This window comes from Acromyrmex echinatior, chromosome 4, assembly GCF_024713525.1.
Source record: "Acromyrmex echinatior isolate Ae372 chromosome 4, ASM2471352v2, whole genome shotgun sequence".
Taxonomy (NCBI): Eukaryota; Metazoa; Arthropoda; class Insecta; order Hymenoptera; family Formicidae; genus Acromyrmex; species Acromyrmex echinatior.
Genome location: NC_141855.1, coordinates 16,115,928 through 16,137,075, shown reverse-complemented (window position 1 = coordinate 16,137,075; position 21,148 = coordinate 16,115,928). Strand labels below are relative to the sequence as shown.

The window sequence follows — 21,148 nt, the reverse complement described above, 5'->3', positions numbered from 1 at the left end:
ATAAGGAGCTATACAAGGTCCTTCTTCTAACAGTGTCCTAAATAAACCATAATCCATTCATAAAAAAGCTGGTATACATTCGCAGACTGAACATCCAAACCCGCTTCGCTCCTACACCGACTAACATGTGTTTATTTCTAGTCCTTTGAATCATATTATTAGATACAAAATTCCTCATGTTTTACTTTCTAACTTTTTATATTTATCTCTTTCAGTTATTATATATTATTAATTTTAGTGTTTAGTTTACTTTATTTTTTAGTGACTTTAAATATTTAAAATATTTAATCTTTCTTTGATTTTTTCTCAAATAATTTTTTAAATTTCTTTTCTTTTTTTCCTTTTATTTTTAATTTGCTATTTTTTTTTCAATTAATTTAAATTTTTTTCTATTTTTTTTGTCATTATATGTTAATAAAATATTATTTCTATAACACTATTTTTATTACATCCATAATAATGTTTGGGATTATGCAATTGAAATTGACAGTAATATAAGTTAAAAACAAAAATAATATAAGTTATAACAAATCTTTAAAAATTTTAAACCTAGTTATATGTTTTATATTCTACAATCGCGTATGATTAAATTATCAAGTTAATATTCTTATTTTGTTTCAGGTCGTCAAGATACTGAAATTAAGTTTAATTCTGACGGAGACGCCTACGGATTTTACAACATCTATCAATATCAAAGGAAGGACGAGGGTCGTTTTGATTATATCCTTATTGGCACATGGAGAGAAGAGTAAGTCAACTTCAAACATCCGTCGATCGGGACACTTTGTCTTGCGAATTGTACAAATTAACTGTCGTATTAATTTTTAATCTTCTTATATTTCAAACAGTATACTATTACAATCTAATTAAAAAATTAATATAAATCAAGAAAGCTGCTACGTTAAAATTTTTAAGGTTCAAACATTCTTCAACATTTTGAAATAGATTAATATATTTATCAAAAATATTTCGTATACATCGCTTATATTTCATATTTTGTGTTTAAAATCTTTTTACAATATTTATTTTATTCAATCCCTTGGATACACACAAAAATAATGATCGTATTACTCATTAATCAGTTGAAAAATTTTATACTTATATTATCCTTATTAATATTATACTAATAGTAATATTATATTTCTTTATTATGATAATTTTGTAGCCTAGTAACAACGCGTTATATTTTTGCAAAATAAAAAGAAGTATGTAATAAGTAATACATAGAAAGTAGTACATAAAAGTAACACAAAAAATTACATGTAAAAAATGTATTAGATAACATGAAATATTCAGTTAACAATTTATTTATTTTTAATCTTTTCATGCAGAATTCTTTATAAAAAATGGCTTTGTTTGTATAACATTTCTCTTTAGCAGTGCCTTCAATGTAACAATTCAATGATGAAATCACTGGCGCCCAGATTGCTAATTAAAGGTTAATTTACTCCCTCAGGCTCTCTCTGGACATCAATATGACACGATGGGCGACCGGAGTCGGCGAGCTTCACATTCCACGTAGCATGTGCAGCGATAACTGCCCGATGGGACATGTCCGCAATTTTGTAGTAAGTGCACACTGCAAAGTCTGAGGATAACCAGAACCGCTGAGTGCTATATGGTTCTATTAGCTGATATAATGTTCATGAAAGATCTATCAGATCTATCGATCAAATAATGAGAGAACAAACGAGTAATAATGAGAGATTAAAGCGAATAATAATGATTAAATGCGAAGTAATAGTATTAAATGTGAATATTAAATAATGGAGGATCCATGATACGACAAATTGGCATATTTTAAAAATACTATTGCAATATAATATTTTATCATAAAATAACTTATAACATGTTTGTCAGCTTTCAAATAGGGCATTTAGTAAACCGTTAAACAAAGATGTTAAATGGGAATCGGTATATACATTAACTAAATATTAGTTAACAGTCCATTTTTCAGTAACCTTGCTAATTCTTATTGCATTTGGACTTGCATTGAAGTTTGTTTATAGTTTCTTCTTTAATTTCATTTACTTAGTTTTAGTACAAATTTTTTCAATGCTATTTTAATTCTATTGCAGAGCCTATTGATGCATCAAGATTAATATATTATATTTAACATATAATTTCTTTTATATATCTTTCTCTTTTCCTCTCCCTCTTTCATTTTATATTATATATAATTGACATAATTTATAATTTATATTGCTAAAGCGAATAATATAACACAAAATACATTGAGAACAAAATATCAACTTGTTAATTGAATTTGTTTCAATATAACGAAACTAATGAAATTATGACGCTACCTCAGCGATAATTCAGCTTATCTTGCGCTATTTGTATAATTAAATTCTGACGCACATTTTGACTCAAATCCTACGAGGAGTTCAATTGTGTAATTTCCACAGACTCTTGTGATATGTTCGTCGTTACGTTTAATAAACTGAATGAGCGGACGATCTCTACTACCTCTTCTTCTCCTTATTCTCATTCCTTGTCTTCCCTACGATTACAATTTCATATAAGTTAAAGTAGATTTGTAATTATGATCCAATCCCGCGTTTAACCCTAGGTGCGAGTAGATATTCCTGTATTCTCAATGTTTCCCATAAAATTCTTTGAATGTAAACACATAGATAATAATTATATGCTACGGATTTCGTATGTTATATGTTTATTTTCTATTCAATGGAGGATGTCCTATTATTTTTTAATTAAAATAATAATTTTAGATTAAAAATTTACAGAAAGTTCCAATTTTTTATTATGGATCTAAAGACGTTTCAGAAAAAAATAGATTAATTTTGAACAACATATAATAAAAACAACAGTTAATATTCGTTCAAGTTGATGCATATAACATCAAATGCAAAATGCATTTATAAGAATCTACAAGCATTGTATAACTATGTGATTATCTACAGTTATGGGAAAATAGATTTTGCAAAAAAAAAATTTTCAAAATTCTACATATTTATTTTTCATTCTTATCTTTTACTTTGTCCTTTGTTTTTAAATAATCTGTTTAGTTATTGTATTTTAAATCTATTTTTTAATTAAAGAGATAAAACTAAAATTTTTGTTTTATTAACTTTAATTTATTGTATTATTAACCTTATTTTAATATCTGATTTAATTATAATTTTAATTACAATAGAAATATAATTTAATTATATTTTTAATTAATATAGAGACTGTAAATCTGCATTATTAGAATATATAAATATTTAAATTGTATTTGTTAATAAATAACGCTTTCTAGCACTTAAATCTCTTGGAACATAACTCATATGATATTCCTAAATCTGGTTGGAATATATTCCTAAATGGGGCTCATGAATGTTTAAAGTGTCTCGTTTAATGTTTCCTTAGCAAGAGTTAACATACGCATTAAACTTTCCTTAGATCAATGACCGTGTGTCTCTAGAACTCTGTAACAATTGATTATTTTTCTTAGTTGATATTGAAACAAGAAATATACATAAAGAATTGCTATAGCCAAAATCATTATCGAACTTATTACGGCCACGACGACTAATTAGCTTCCTTAGAAAAATATAAAAAAGAGAATTTACGAAATATTTTCTCAAGCATTCCCTTTTCTCCATTATGAAATCAAACACAATACGATCTTTAATCATTTACGTAATAAAACATTACTATTTATGCAAACCATTTATATAAAAAGTCCGACATTGAAAATATTACTAAAATATAATGTGATGATTTTTTTATTCTTTCTATTTTTACATGTATGTATTATATAATTGTGTTTCTTTTATTTATGTATCGTAGCATTTGTTGTTTTGTAGAACTTCAATGTTAACTTCAGAAACAATCAATTATTCTCATTTATATTTCTTAGAATATTTCTTCGAAGAGTGAAAAGGAAAGCGTTGTTCGCTTTGTTCGATATGCTCCATTACTTGTAAACTTTGATTTCGCTTACAATAACAGAAATTTCCTGCAAGTTTAAGTTTTTTCATTAATTTTAACTTAAGTTTCCTTCTTTCTGTTTACCGTCGCAGCTGGCTTCACTGGCTTGACTTTATCTTTTTTGTGTAATTTACTTTTGGATTTCAAGACCAAGATTATCCGCGACCTTAATCGACGAACTATATGCTCTTCATATTATTTGCTTTTCTTCTACATCCATATATACTTTTTATATTATCAACTTGCACACATTTCTCGCAAAATTTTCAAATTACCATTATTTTCAAGCTTTCTTTCATAAATACTGCGAAACTTTTTTCGAGAAACTCTTCTGATTTCAGCTTAAGTTTTGTTCAAAGTTAAGTTTTAGGAAGAGAATTTAAAGCTCCTAAACTCCGTCTTTTGTTATCTATTCATCGTCGCATTACTTTTATCACTTTTCCGCAATTCGCTTCCGGAATAATGTGAGATTGAAGCTCAATCGCATCACATCCGTGCCTAATTAACGATTGATGATAAAAAAACTTGTTAGTGGCGATAAAAGTTTCACGACGCGTATATTACTTTTTATTTATTGAAGAAATTCCGTCTAACGTATCTCTTGATGAAAATAGTACAATTTTATAACTAAAACTAGTAATAAACTTCTCAAAGAATAAACAAAATCGCAAAATATTAACAAAGTATACTAACGGTTTATTAGCTTTGAACATAGGAGATTTGAACATAAGATTGCGACAGATTGATATGAAAATGTGTCCGCATCTGATTTGCCAGAAGAGTCTACCGACAAATTGTTAACAGAAACCGCAGAATCTCTTTTTTTGTAATTGTTTATTAAAAGTAAATTTAAATGAAATGTATTTATATATTTAATTACGAAATAGTTGATTACTTGGTTTACTTGATTTTTGCAGTCAATCAATTTGTTAGCAGATCCTGTCATATTTCTAATAAAATTCTTTCATTAATTGTTGTATTTAAGCAAATGTTGCACGTTCGCATAATGGACTTAATTAAAATGCATTTCACTGTATTCTTCACGTTAGCCTATTATGCAAGCGAAAGAGAAGTGCAACCATACGCTAGATGCAATTTATTAAGCATGATTTAATTATATAATTAATTAATTATGCTAAGAGTGTAACTGGCGCTCGTTCTATGTCTGCACATACTAGTTGCATGCATTGTCCAATTGAAGTGCGCTCTCTGACGTCTATCAATAAATGTAACGATAATTAAAACGGTAATTGCCGTTACGTTCGCCCATTTCTACATAATCACACCGTAGTTTGATCTGTCGTTTGAATAATGTAATTCGTAATGATTATCATAATTACAAGAATTCTCATTGTGGTAATGCTAATGACAATAATAGGAATTATTAGTTATTGGTGTATTATTAGCTGTCAGAAATTATATATGATGCGTGACAAATCAATATCGGTCAATAACCAATAATAGCAGACTAATTGAAATGCGAGGTTATTAATAATTGTCAATATACAATTCAGTGTGGTACATACTTTATGAAGTTGTACGTTTATACATATAGTTATAAAATATTTTCTTATTAGTCACATTCATTCTTATATCATAACTATTGTACTTTTATTTTCAATCTCATTATTGTTATTTATGGGCAATTTATATATTTATTTGGGCAAGTCGAATAACTTCAACTGCGATTAAAGTTTCAAACTGTGATTGTCAGTTTCATCCCCAGACCATTTATTATTCCGCAATGTAATGCAGAGTAAAGCTGACGCTAATAAGGGAAGGGAACGTGATATGTTAAGCCTGAATACAAATTTATTTTTCTGTGCAAATCCCATAAATAATTTCTACTCATCTGTTTGTCTGTTAGTTCAAATAAATGTCATGGAGATCTCATCGATCTCAACGAAATTTAGTATTTTTTAATAGTTACATAAAAAGAATAGATTTTTCTTGAATATTATTAAATGTCGCTGTACATTTTGTTAAACAAATTTTTCATTGTTTTTCAATCGTTTAAATGTTCAAATAACGATAATTATAGGGACAAATTATAGGGACTGTTACTTTTTATCCAAGAAAATCCGCTTGCCCAAAAGCATAAACTTATTCGTGTTATCATTCTTGTTGTACAATCAGACATAAATTTTCTGCGCTCATGTGTATATGTGCCTTGTTATTTTGTTAAAAATTTCTTCTATAATTAAAATTCGATTTATTTATGATTTATATTATATTAGAAGATAGGAGCTTAAGCTCAATTTTTTTACTATATTTTATTTTAAGCAATTAATTCAGTAATTCCACGAGGATTTATAGAATTTAATTTCTAGATCTGTAACGTGTTTTTTCAATAAATTAATAGAATGTATAACATTATTATAAAACCATTAATTAATAACAGCTATTAAATTGTCAATTAACATCAATTGTTAATAATAATAGTTATAACAATTGATATTGACAATCTGCTGAGCGCTCATCCTTTTTTATTCATCGTTCATGATCATTTTATTCATCATTCGTCAAGACAAACAATTATTAATTATTCGTCTTTGCTTGACCATACTACGTATTATAACGGAATCTGACAATTTCCAGGAACCCTGCTGTTGGAGTTGCGTTGCCTGCCGAGAAGACGCCTATGTGTACAACGACACATGCAAGAACTGCAATCCTGGGTATGCACCGAATTCCACAATGACGGGCTGCATTAAGCTCACCGCCGAAGTTATACCTTGGACGAGTCCTTGGGCGCTGGTGCCGCTAATATTCGCGTCCATCGGGATCCTCAGCACTCTCTTTACTACGGTCGTCTTCATACGGTGAGACGTATTTTGTTTTTTCATTATTTGCTATGTAGAATGTTCCTCCATAGTGTTGTAATTTAATAAATTATAGATTTTTTAGCAAATCCTTTTTCAAATAAGTCTACTTGGATCTTGTTTAAATAAAAGTTTAATTCGGGATTTCATTGTAGTATATGTAACTTTAAAGCAATTTCTATCTATATTATATATTGCAATAGATATGATTGTATTTAAAATTCATTTCCAGATTTTCAGCATGTTAAGATCTCTTTAATAGACAATTAAAGTTAAATTATTGTCAAATTGTTGTCAAATTATTGTCAAATTATTGTTGCTAGAAATTGTCATTTATACAAAAACATTATACACCAAGACTTGCTTTGACCAACATTATCTTCTTTGCTTATTTATGTTCAATATCCTTACGTCTATGACTTTTTTTTAAAATAAATTATTACTTTTAACTGTTTGGAAAAGAATCAAATTAAAAATGCAAAAGTTAAAATTTATTATGTTACTTAACAAAAAAAAATGTAATCTTTGCATATAAAAAATAGAAGTATTTTAACTTTATCAATGCTTATATTTCAATATTTGTTTGCAAAAATTTATGCCTCGTATTATAGAAATAGTTTGTTTTACAATCAGTCAAATATATAGACTATTACGATTACTGCGAATCGCGAAATATTAACAAATAATACGATTAAGCTGTAAAATTTGTTATTGCATTAAAAATATAAGTAATATAAAAAAACTTTTTTGGATTTATACGAGAGTAATGCATGAATTTGATTGAATGAATCATCTTCTTTTTCAATGAAAATATAACAAGATTGAGCGAGGAATATTAGCATTGAAAAAGAGCGCTTCAAAAGATATAAAGTCGATGCTTTCGAAGCGAAAATTTAATCGAAAGCTTAATAAGTGACCTATTAAACTTACTTAATTAAAGAGCTGAAAGGTTTTCTGCATTTTACTATATATAGACATATAAAAAGGAATAAAACTTTTAAACTTTGAAGTTACTTTTTAATTTTTATTGAAATTAAAAAATTAATATGTAATTATAAAATTCGCGTAAATTTTTATGTAAATTATCGTTTAAGCAAATTATCATACGATTTAATATCTAAAGAAAAAGTAATGATAAAATTTGAACTTATGACCATATGTTTTTTTCAAGATTATTAGCAATGAAAATTAGAAGAAGTTTTTCTCTCCAGATATTAAAGAAAATCGAAACCGTAAAATAATATGTAAATAAATAAAAAAATATACAAATAAGAAAGAATTTGAATTTGTATATTTTATTGAATTATATATTTTGCAGAAATATTTAATATTTTAAATATTGTTTAATCTCTTTAAAAGACATAAGATGTATAATATTATAATGTATAATGTATAATATTTTTGTAAATATTAATTGAAATATAATGTTTGACAGATCCTATCAATTTTACTATGAATATATTGTGTTTGAATAGATTTAATCGCACTCCTGTTATTATGGCATCGGGACGTGAGCTATGTTACGTTTTGTTGGTGGGAATTCTCTCTTGCTACGGCATGAGTTTCGTCATACTGAGCAAGCCAACCACATGGAATTGCACATACCTCAGGATTGGTTTGGGTCTCTGTCTCAGTATATGTTACAGCGCAATCCTCACGAAAACCAATCGTATATCGCGGATATTCAACCAGGGCACGAAGAAGATCAAGAGGCTCTCCTACACATCGCCCAAGAGCCAAGTAGTAATCGCTATCGGTGAGTATGAGCTGCACTCACCTTGGTAAACACGTCGGCAAGCTATGGCATCGAGAGAATAATTGTACACTGATGCTTAACGTAACGTGAAATAAAAATCATGTTTGACCGAAGAAAAGAAATAATGATGCGATTCTTACGATAAGCTTTCGCATCAATAATATTTCTGTCTAGGATACATACAAATTTGTACTTTATTTTTAACCGCAATCTTGCTTGTTGCATTATTTCGATCAAAACGTCACTTATATTTTAAAACTTATTCTTATTTTTTAAAAACTTATTATAGAAATTAATTAAATATTTGCAAAATGATGTAAATTAATCTTTTTTTTTTCTATTCTTCTCTCTCTCTCTCTCTCTCTCTTTCTCTCCTTCTCCTAAAAAATCTTACAAGTTTTATAAATTATTTTTATTATAATTTTTTAATTAGAAAGTTATAACTTAATGCATTACAATTCTCTTAGGGTTGTTCTACCTTTTGTTAAATTTTACCTGTGAGGTAAATCTGGCAATCCACGCATGTGATTAGTAATCTTGCTACTTACCTAACAGGTAAAATTTACCAAAAGATGGAACAATCGGCTTTTAATCGTGCTTTTTATTAATTATAAAATCTTATAAATTATATACTACGTATATAATTTTATTTTTGTAAAAAGGAAATGATTTAGAGAAATATGTAGTTTAGTAACATTGCAAATGTTCTCTCAGGTTTCCATTCATTATTCGATTAACAATGTAAACAGTAGCTTCTAAAGTACGCAGAGCCTGATCCTGGATTACGTGACTCCCATTTATGCAGGGATCACTGCAGTGCAACTCATCGGCACTATCGTGTGGCTGATGATCGAACCGCCCGATACCACGGAGATTCATCCATATCCACTGTCCGCAGTGCTTACGTGCCGTGTGTCCACCTTCTCGCTGATGATGTCTCTCGTTTACAATATGTTCCTGATCCTAATGTGCACCCTGTACGCGTTCAAGACTCGTAAGATCCCGGAGGACTTTAACGAAGCCAAATACATCGGCTTTACTATGTATTCTACGTGCATCGTCTGGTTGGCCTTTGTGCCCATCTACTTCGGCACTAACAATGATTACAAGGTCTGTGCCGCACATCGCGAGTTTACAAGCGCGAATTATGTATTCACACATATACACACGAACCTCATACGCATTTTTCTGTGTCAACATATAAAGTCGAGCGGATAACTGCCTACGTTGCAGGTTCAGATCGCGAGCATGTGCATGTGCATCAACATCTCCGCTTCCGTCGCCCTCGGCTGCCTCTTCACGCCCAAGGTCTATCTGGTACTGTTCCAGCCTTACAAGAACGTTCGCCCTGGTCATCCTAACGTATGTACAGGTTTTGTTATTTATCTCATTTAACAATTAATCCGTAAAACGGAATAGATAGGATATCTAAGAATTCCCAGGAATTAGATAATTTAGACTACTAATTTCATTAATAACAACCATCTTTTTTACGGATTTTCAAATGACTTTTATGTTACATTAAAGGTCTTTTCTATGGTTGAACTAGTGTACACTTTTGAAACTGAAAGTGAGGTAGATATATATTTGATATTTGGTGAAAACAAAAAAAGAGAAAGATTCTAGTATAATCTAATGCAGAGAGGAATAAAAAATAAATTTGATAAGGATTTTAAAGAGTAACTTTCCTGTTTGAAAACTCAATTTAGCTTTTACTAAATATCTATAATATACTCGTTCAAATTATCGCTTTCTCTCGCAAGTAAACAGATTCTATTAATCTTTTCTCTGCACAACAAGTGTGTCGAAACAAACTTTAATTTAATGCTACAGTTAATTATACATACATTGAGGTTCACTATTATAAACGGTTTATTGATTAGAGAATACAATATGATGCAAATTACTGATTCAATTTTCTGGAATGAACATATTTCCCTTCCAAATACTATCTTTTGTTAACGTTACGGTCATTGAAGCTATTTATGTTGGTTCCCATATTCCATCATGAGAATCAGCACGAAGCATTTCGATAAAACAAGGAAAGAAGCTATTGAAATTAATTATAAACTAGTATATAATGATTATCGCTTGCGTTTATATCGTAGAAATTCGTTAATACAATTTATTAAAAATTAAAGTACGATGAAATAATTAGTTTATCTTGTAACAATTTGATCGCATAATTCGTTTAGAAAATCGCACCGTAAGATCTTCTTATTTATTTATTTAAATTATTAAACACTTTTTTTGAGATTAAACGTGTGGAAATCTAGGCTTGTTTGTAAATAATATCCATCAATAAAGTAATACGCTCTATTGAAGTAGAGTTGCGAAAGCATATCGAATCTCTATAAATTATATCTCTAGGAGAGAAAGCATGCACGAGTCAGGCACAGACCAGTGAACGTGGACACTGTATTCAAACGTTATAGAATTGATTGTGAATGTTATACCAAATTGAACTGGATGCATCGGTGCGCACGAAGGCGCATAAATGTCGGATTGAAATTGATGTAAAGGCGTATGCTAACACTAACGTTAACGATTTGATCAATTTGATGTTTAGCGTAAGTTACCGCACTATTTGCGGAATTTATTGAGCAATGAATTTCCAATCCATTAATCGAGATGCTTATTGTGCGCTTGGTAAATCCGCGCGTGATTGTTCTTGATGTGCATTGGTGCGCATTGTAGAAACACAGCCCGAGGGAATTTAATATTAGGCTAAAATCCTTTTCCCATGTTCTCCAAATCCCTGACGTCCGATGATGTCTAAAATTCATTCGGGCCTTCACAGACGAGCGGCATGCAGAGCGGTAATCGCGCGGCATACAGCATGCGCTTCGCCGGCGGTCGCAGCCAGACGATGCAGAGCGTGACTTCGGGCTCTCGTAGCAGCCCTCCGATGTCCCGCGGAGGCGCGGGACGTCCGGACGAGCGGAAGCACGCGAACGGTGAGACCCAGGCGCTGGCGAGTCCGTCGGTCGAAGAGACTTCCGTTAGCTAGGTCGCTCTCATACACCTCCCTCCCTGTCCAGAGCATCGAGCGAGGACCGAGGCGGAGGTGTATGTCAACGGCAACGACAACGGTGATGGCAGCGGTGCCGGCGGCAGTTGCAGCTGCGATGGTGGCAGCGGCAGCGGTGGCGGCAGCGGCGGCGGCGGCGACGACGACGACGACGAAGAGGAGCGCAAGCTGTCGACCGTTCAGGAACTGCCGGAACTCACAGCCAGCCCGCCGATGAGCCTGGCGATGTGCCAAGCACGCGAGAGGAGTCAGGCTGAGCCGCGTCACGATTCTGATCAGGTGATGGATTTTCCTCACTTTTAATAGCGGATTATTTCCACAGGGACATCGACGAGATGAACGACTTTTTGAAAGAGCGTGTACCTAATATCCCCCCAGCGAGATCTAATCGAGCTTAGCTTACTCTCATTAACTCAATTACGAAAGCTTGGTCCGCGAGAAATCCTTTTTTTTTTTATGAGAAGTTATCGCCATGATATCATTTTTATCCTCGTTTTCTCATTTTTATCCTTAAGAAATTGAAATTGACTGAAATTTATGATCATGTATTTAATTGCTCATTTAAAGTAGATACTTGACAGTATTTATTTAATTGCTTTGCAGTATATTTTCTTTTCGGTTGTTTCCGAAAATTTGTTTTCTAGGGAGCTTTGTCATTACTAACTCTTTCGTTATATTGTTTATTGCAGCGCTTTTTATCATTTTGTCATTATGCTTCATTATATACATTCATTTTAGCTTTATACCATTACGAGACGGTGAACATCACGATTTCTAATCCATATACTCTTCTTTCCTTCTCGAGCCGAGAGATCGCAATGAAGTCGTGATCAGCAGCATCTCCGAGAGAGTAGAAGCGCGCGCGAAGAAAGAAGAATCATGCCCGAACGAGGAGCAGATTCTAAGCTACAGTGACTCGCCGACCTTTTCTGAATTTTCGTCGTAGTATTCAAACTTGGTCATCTCCAATCGCTATGGATTCTTCCTTCAGCATCCTTCATGGAGTTTCCGACCAATATGAAGGATCTCATCAATCTTACCGCAGCGTTTTATAAGCGCCAGAAGTTTTGTATATTCCCATGAGATGTAAATGATTTGACAACACTTGTTCAACTCTTTGCACTCAGTAGTTACATATACAGAATTATACGGAGGACTTTTTAAACATGGCGTACCCTGGATTTCAGGAGAGAAAAGGGCAAAATGTGTATTTTCAAAGAAAATTTATTAAAATACTTATATTAAAGTCAGCTTTTAAGGAGCTTCAGTGAACTTACGAACAACGTTTGAGTCACAAATTGGATAATAAGCATTTTATTTTTTATTGTAAAAATTTTTATAATTTAATTGTTTTTCCTTGCCAAAATTTGGAGAGGAGGTACGCATCCTCTCCTGTCCTCCCCTGCTCATATTGTTAGGTACTATCTAGCATGACATGATAACATTTTGATGAGAAGGGGTTTGAGGATTCGAACTCCTTCGAAATTTTTTATTTATTTATTTATTTTTAATATACAATAATACATTATTTTTTACTCTAAGTAATTTTTTGATTGTCACATAAAATATTTTTTTCTCTTGTTACGACTATTTAAATAATTTTTGAAACTTTCGTTAGTTAAGTTTTGACAGAATATCTCCAGTGAGCCAAGACTGTAAAAAATAAATTTTATTAAATGCTTGTTACAAGTTTTATTGACAAAACAGCATCAAATTTAATGCAATTCTGTTACATAATGATGTCAGCAAATTAATAGTAAATATACATTTACTGATGTAACAGATAACAAATTATCGAAAATTGTGCAAAGTTCACTGATAATCTGCGAATTGAAAACAAGAACCAACCAAAACTAAAACCGACCAAAGCTATGCTCGGTTTTTGTTACCAGTTTGCTATCTGATTATATACATACATACGTAGGCAGGCTTTGCTAGCAAAACATGAGCTTATTGCTGACAGATGGCACCGAATTTGTCACCAATTCTGAGAAGTTTGATGTGAACTTGGCGACAATTTCCTATCAATTTACTAGAATCCGATACATAAGGAATACATTTTCCCAAAGTTTTTGAACTGAAGAATAGAATATGCATTGAAAAATTAATGGTACTTCAATACACATGGTACATATTTTATTTTTAATAACTGCAATATTTTGTTTATACTTTTTTCAGGAAAAAAAAATAAAAGTTTGACTTATAAAACCTAGTATTTTTCCCATTTAAAATCATTGAATGAGAAGGAGGTTTTAAGCTCTAAAATATTCAAAAAGCAATTAACGTAACAAAATTAAAAAATTACTGTTTATGTGATAACAGAATTAAAATCCTCTTCCGAGAAAATTCTGAATGTACTTCTGTCTAGTATTTTAGGAATTGTTGATATTATTTTAGAGAAGCTTTCATACCTCATATATGAACATATGGTCTCAAAAGATATAAGGTGTTCAAAATTCTAAAAATTATTTTTTTTTTCTAATAGCTGCTCTGTGTGTGTGTGTGTGTGTGTGTGTGTGTGTGTGTGTGAAAAGAAATTTCTTTTTAAAACTCGGACCAGTAAATAGGTAAGGTATTACTTTCATTTTTTACATATAATCGCCATTTTATTAAAAGTCGATGGCGTAGAAGCTTAGATAATATTTTACATTATTGTGTCTTGAATTACGGAATTAAATTTTTCAGTAATGTTTAGAGATATTATTTTATTGCAGTATACACTCTTATTAAAGACTAATAAATTATAATTTTATAGAATTTTTAATATTATGTACATTTGAAGTGAAACCTTTGAGACTATATAATCATATAAATTTTTCCTTATAAAATTATTTAAAAAATTTTTTGAACAGTACATACTTAAGAAATACTTTACGTAATTAAACTGACTGATATTTTCTTATCATAAACTAAATAATAAGAGTTTAAGCTATGAAATATTTTAATTTAATTTAATTTATGAATCTCTAAATCAAAATCAGAAAAGCTTCCATCCACTGGATAATTTCTACAATATTTCTGAATTGTCTTCTTTTAGCTAGGAAACTAAACAGATAAATTCTTTGATGATAGGAAATTATTATAATAAATTAATTTTGAGTGCAAAGGGTGATATTTACAACCGTACACGAAAACATATACTCGACGATCACAATTTAGTCATCCAAAAAAAGGTCCTTTTGTAGACTACGATTTTGTATAGTTATTCGTATCGAAAAACCTTCGTGCTTTGTCCTCGACGCACGAATGACGTCACGCTTTCGCCGTATTCGCGGTATTCAGCAAGTTTTCAGCATCACACGGGTGAGTTTTTGAGATCCATTCATTTCTCGTGAACAAAGACCTTTTTCCTACATATGGATGTGTCAATAACGATGGAGTTTTATATGAGTTTCGGATTGACCAGAATTCGGAAAGTATCACGTATTTCGACGAGAAAACAATAGATGAGACGTATTTATATCATTTTATATTATCGTCTACAAAAGGATTTGTATGAATAAAATATAATATTTCTCGTAATTAATTTGTGTAAGATAAATAGCAAATTTTTTATTTATTATTTGCAATATGATAAAACCATTCGGGTATCGAAATACATGATACTGCAATAATGATAAATTACTCAAACTAATTATATATTACTCGAAATCATGCAAAGAAGGTTCTTAAAACTCACCCAGTGATTTTGGAATACTATGTGTACATACGTTAATTAATTATAAACGGATATGAATGTATTAGGACATATTAAAATTCGATAAAATCAAATTATCCAAATAATTATCGCATCCTATCGCTTGAAGACGAATCACGGATGCGAATGTTAGCAATAGCGTTAATCTCAGTCGTAGTAGAAGCAAGACACATACTGATTATATATAATAGTAACAGTGATTACGTAGAAGTTGCAAATATTCGAAACAAGAATTTGGTCGCGGTGATCCAGTCTTTTTTAAAATCACTTTTATTTTCAATTTGGCTTTAAAGTGAAAATTGGTCTTATTATATATGTATATTAAAAGAACCTTGCTCATTTTGAACTTCTCGCGTATAGTAATGAATTGTATACTAATCGATTGAGGAATGATAAACTGAATATTTTATATCTATTATTTAAAAAAAAGCCCAATAAAAATGTTTTTATGGAACATTTTGATACTTTAACAATAATCTTTTATTTTATCTAATTGTAAGTTTTATTAGTATCTATATGTAAAAGGTTCTTCAGATGCAAGAACTCATAAAAGACCACATAAAAGTGAGCAAGATTCTTTTTTACAAAAAAGGCTACAATAAAATTAAAAACGTCAAGTACAAATTCAATTCACACTTTACTCTCTTCCAATTTCAGCGTAGGAACGTTTGCATAACTTAATTTTAAGTAAAAGTAACATATACCGAATGGGGGGATATATAGATCCTTGCAAAAACGGAATATTAATGCTAACTCGAACGTAATTCGAGATACAGTGAAAGCGCTAAAATTGAGACAACGATGAATCGAATTTTAACACGTCTCAACGTAGTTGTTACATCGAGAATACGCCTAATAATAAACTGCTTTAACGAGAAGGGGAGAGAGGTAAAGAGAGACAGATCACACCGACCTCAAGTAACGCGCGTATTCTTGTACAAAGAAGCCAAAATCAAAATGATTTTACTTGCAGCACGATAAGAATTGCTAGATAAGAAAGACTCGACGAAGCGTTATTCGGCGACTATGTTAGTGTTGTTATTAAAGCCATCCGTAAGCGTAGAGCGTAAACGATGGCAAAGTCTATCGACTTGTTAGGACTGTTATTATCGTTTTCAGAGAATATCAAAACATACGAATGTCTTACTATAATTCGATTTCTGTAGAATTACTTGGCGCGTAGTACATACATATACGATATGCCTAAAATACTGTTAACTGTTTATCTATAATGTATCTAAATTGATATCATTTGAAACGAATATTTCTATGACCACATTTCGACACTGTCGAAGGTAAGTTTGAATATAGTCATTAAATTATCTCTTTCTCCACAAATTTCTTCAATTCCTTTTACTCCATTTGGTTTTTTATTATATAAAATCCGACCTGTATTTCATTCATAATACTTTAAGAAACATCATGAGTCGTGAAGCATCAATTTGTGTTTTGCCGATGTCTTTTGTGATTTAATTAAATTATTTTTAATTACTATAATTATTTTTATATATAATTATAATTAATCTCTGATAATTTTGAGCGTCCATAAATACATATATTACGGTTATAGTTATGATTGGGCGATCGCGGAATCTCGTTTCCCCGAGAAAAATAGGATATTTCTTGATAAAACTGCAGAAAAGGAGAGCAGCAGTCAATGATCTTGACCTTGCATATGTCAAGGTCATGACCTTGAGTGACCTCCAACAGGTTTTAACCGTCGCTCGTCATTCATTAAAAAATTATTAACAAAAAAAGTTTGAAAAATTATGTCTTTTTTCTATTATATAAAACAGAAATTTTTTACTTTAAAATACATTTTCCAACTTTCCACGCGAAGTGATTTTGCTCCACCTTTCCTCCTGTTTAAGAACGTGTTTTTCCGACTTCCACGCGAAACGACTCCCACCCCATTCTCCTCCCCCCCCTCCCCTCTGCTGAGGGATTCTTTGGGTTTGTATGGATGAGGCATCAAATTATAGCTGATAAGGTAAGAGTTAAAAAAACATTTGTTTGAATTAAAAAGAACTTTGAGCGTTGCTATACGATTAAAGAAAAGTTTCTTTGATTTGAATGTCATTTCTTGAAATCAAATAAATTTTTCTTTGACTTGAACCTTATTTTTTTAAATCAAATAATTTTTATTTTCGTCAAATGTATTTTCACTTTAATTAAAAAAAAATCAATTTAAGAAACAATTTTAAATTGTTTAAATTTATTAAAACATTCAAGACTTTTCAAGCCATTCAAGACTTCAAGATTTCAAGATTTCTCAAGACATTTAAGATTGTATGATTTTGAATCATATTCGAATTAGTTTGAATTTTTTATGACATATTCGAACTAATTCAAGGCATATGTCTTAATACCCGCTAAGTGAAAGTCGCTTCGCGTGGAAAATAGTAAGCAAGAAAGGATAAAGAATAGTTTTTTAATATTATATATAGCAGAAATAAAATGTTATTTTTTTAAACTTTTTTTTTGTTAATAACTTTTTAATGAATTAGCCGCCAGCGGCGGCTAAAATCTGTTGAAGATTACTCAAGGTATTGACAATATATGTCAAGGTCAAGATTAGCGATTGTGCTTCTTTTTCCTACAGTTTTACCTATTATTTAATTAATGATTGTACAAAGTATTATAATACATAGCGTTGAAATCTAAAAAGACATCGTTGATACTGAGTGCATGTATTAATATAATATCCGTTAATGTGTGTGTCTAGCATCATGTGAGCTACTTTCTGTGACTGTATATCAATGTCTTCGTAATTAAGTCGAATAACGCGATAAAAAAATACTACAGATTTTTTTTAGGCAATAACAATAAAGTAATTATTTTATTTTATTAGATTTTAGGAATTTTATTAAGTAATATATTTGAACTTTTCTAAAAAATTATCTTGAATGAACAATAATTTATCAGTAACATAGAATCCAAAAATTTTATTTTTTATTTTTGAAGACACATGTAAAAAAAAAAATATATATATATATATATCTACAGGACGTTTCCAGATTTTCTGTACAAACTTTAACAGTATGTTCTATGAATTGATTGATAAGAAAAAAATGTTACATAAACGTAGATCTTAAAATACTTTATTAAAAAGTTATAACAAAAATATGAAATGTGTGAGAAACAATTTTGTCTAACAAGTTTGCATTTCAAAGCGTCGTTCATGTCAGTACAAGTTTGACATGACGTAAATTTGAATTACTTTTTTTGCGAGAATACAGGTAGAGCATTGAAAACAATTTCTGATTGAAAATGAATGAACGCACAAAAAATTTTGATCATATCAATTAGAATTTATTTTAATTAAAATTATAGCAGATTCAACCAAAAAATTCTGATTTGTTTATTTTAAACTAGAATTCCATTTAATGCAACCAAACTCTTTTTTCAGTAAGAAAATCTTCTTATAAAAATTTCTTTGTAAAAATATAATAAGTTCAAAATTACATCAATGTCAAACTTGTATTGACATGGACGACATTTTGAAATGCAAACTTAGATAAAATTTTAAGACCTATGTTTATGTATAATAGTAATAATATTAATTCCCGAAATAAATAAATTAATCTAGTAATAAATGGCTATATAAGAATTAGCGCTGTAGAAACTGCGCGATAAATATCAATATAACGTTTAGTATTTGACTTTTAATTAGAACAAGTAATTACAACTTTTTAATAATCGCTCGCAAACATACTTCAGCTAATTTTTTTAGCTATCTTCAGTACATACTACTTTGACGAAATATGAGATGCATTCAGTGTACAATGTTCATCGTGTGTTTTGTATCAAAAATGTTTCTGAATAATGTTACTGAAGATGGCTAAAAAATTAGCCGAAACATGTTTGCAAGCGATTATTAAAATTTTGTAACTACTTGTTTTAATTAAAAGTCAAATACTTGACTAAACGTTACATTGATATTTATCGCGCACTTTCTACAGCGCTAATTCCCATAGCCATAAATTTATTACTAAATTAATTTATGTATAATATTTTTAAATATGTTAAAGTTATTTGTATGGAAAATTTGAACACTTTATATATACATAAATAAATGTATTTATTATTAGGTATTATTTATTAAGGCTGGACTTGATTTCTTCCCATCATATTTTTATTATATAATAATTACAGACAAGTTTCTAATATTTGCAAATAAAAAAATATCAATGAAAAATCGTTATCCGACTTGGGCCCGATTGTACCAACCTTACTTTAACTTAAAACTTTATCTCGTTTTAAAACTAAAAAGAGACAGAAACAAAGAGAAGTTTAAGCCTCGCTAAAATTAAAGTAACGTTGGTGCAATCGGGCCTTTATAGAACATTGTGTAGTGAGGATGCATGAACGATTGTTAAATATATTAATTGGACATACGACGAAAAACTGTATATTGAACTATTGGCCCGAAGGGTGCGTAAGTAATTTGATAAATATACAACTGCCTGCGATAATAAGCCGATTAAACGAATGATGATATTACTTGATTCTGTATATAACAGTGTTAGTCTAAGGAGAGACCTGTTCGTATGAGTCTAATCTACAATGTCTGATTTAAGTGCAAATTCTTGCAATTTCTTATTCTAAAGCTCCGCGATGGATAGACGAAAGTTTTTACTTTGCCCTAGTTAAATTCTCCGATCTTATCGGATCGAATCATATCTTCTCGTCGTCGTCATGTCTTGGAGAACTTTACTTAAATAATATAAAGATATTAGTCTAAAAAAATATCGTTATACAGACTTATTTTAAAACCTATTTAAATATTATTTAAACAAGATATATTACTCTTAGAAGTTGATCAAAAACATTGATATGTATATTGTCAATATTTACGAATAGTGGAAATATATTCGAGTGCATCAAATATGTATTTTAAAACGATTAATTAACGAACTGGCGATATACCGCTGCGCGGTACAATTTATAGCAAAGTTCCACAGACTCGTTTAATAATCGATACGATATTATTGATAGTTTGATACATATACAGTGAATGCAAAAAGTATTTGTACAGAGAGAAAATATGTTTTTAAAAAATTTTATTTTTAAAAAATAAATATTATCCAGCGAGAAATGAATCGAATTGATGTCGAATCAATATAAATGATGATGATTTCAATATCAATTTGACGCTGATTCAACGTTTAATTGATGATCATTTCTTGTTGGATAATTAACAATTTATTCATAAAGAATAAAATAGACTATGTTTCTTAAAATTATATATACCAAAAAGATGTGTATTAATTATATAAAATATATCATCTGAAAAATAAGCGAAAATTAAAAATTGTATTGTTTGAATGCTCAAAAAGTATTCATACAGATGAGAAATCTAGCTTCTAAAATCAGGAAACATGCGAAGCTTGTTTGTTTCTGTTAGAACAGAATGTATTCATTGTATAAAATTGCTAATTATTGTTTATTTTCTACAAATAAGATTTTTTTTGTAACAAATTTCTTTGTACGAATACTTTTTGATTTCACTGTATCTACTGAGATCAATATATTAATTAGAATCATGGAAAAAATTAATATATGTATACATATAATGGTCTACTTGATGCTATAAATGCTTAGAAGCATTTTTTAATTAGCCAATTAGTAAAAAATTCTTTCTTCTGATTGATCAATCAAACGCTTCGAAACATCATTTATTTATAACATCAAATGGACCGTATCCATATAATGTTAAATGCGAATGAGAATTCTCGGTTATCGTGTAAACAACCGTTTCCGATCGCGGAGGAATATTCCATTTTAAAACAGAGTTTTCTATTACGTGCCAAATTGATGTTAGTATAAAAAAAAATCATGAAAAGTCAACAAATATTATACCATAGGTATTATAATTACGAATCATAGGACATTAACAGCAGGAG

The 21,148-nt window shown here is 30.1% G+C and overlaps 1 protein-coding gene across 1 annotated transcript in view; it reads left to right on the top strand.

Annotated features, from left to right (window-relative positions):
- LOC105145514 (metabotropic glutamate receptor 8) overlaps positions 1-13,738 on the top strand; it is a 124,003-nt gene extending 110,265 nt beyond the window's left edge. The window contains exons 10-18 of the mRNA XM_087405082.1: positions 622-748; positions 1,457-1,568; positions 6,535-6,758; positions 8,234-8,514; positions 9,320-9,624; positions 9,748-9,876; positions 11,315-11,471; positions 11,556-11,824; positions 12,351-13,738. Coding sequence (XP_087261208.1) covers positions 622-748; positions 1,457-1,568; positions 6,535-6,758; positions 8,234-8,514; positions 9,320-9,624; positions 9,748-9,876; positions 11,315-11,471; positions 11,556-11,824; positions 12,351-12,491 — 1,745 coding nt within the window. The 3' untranslated portion in view covers positions 12,492-13,738. The remainder of the gene's footprint in view (positions 1-621; positions 749-1,456; positions 1,569-6,534; positions 6,759-8,233; positions 8,515-9,319; positions 9,625-9,747; positions 9,877-11,314; positions 11,472-11,555; positions 11,825-12,350) is intronic.
- The last annotated feature ends 7,410 nt before the right edge of the window (positions 13,739-21,148 follow it).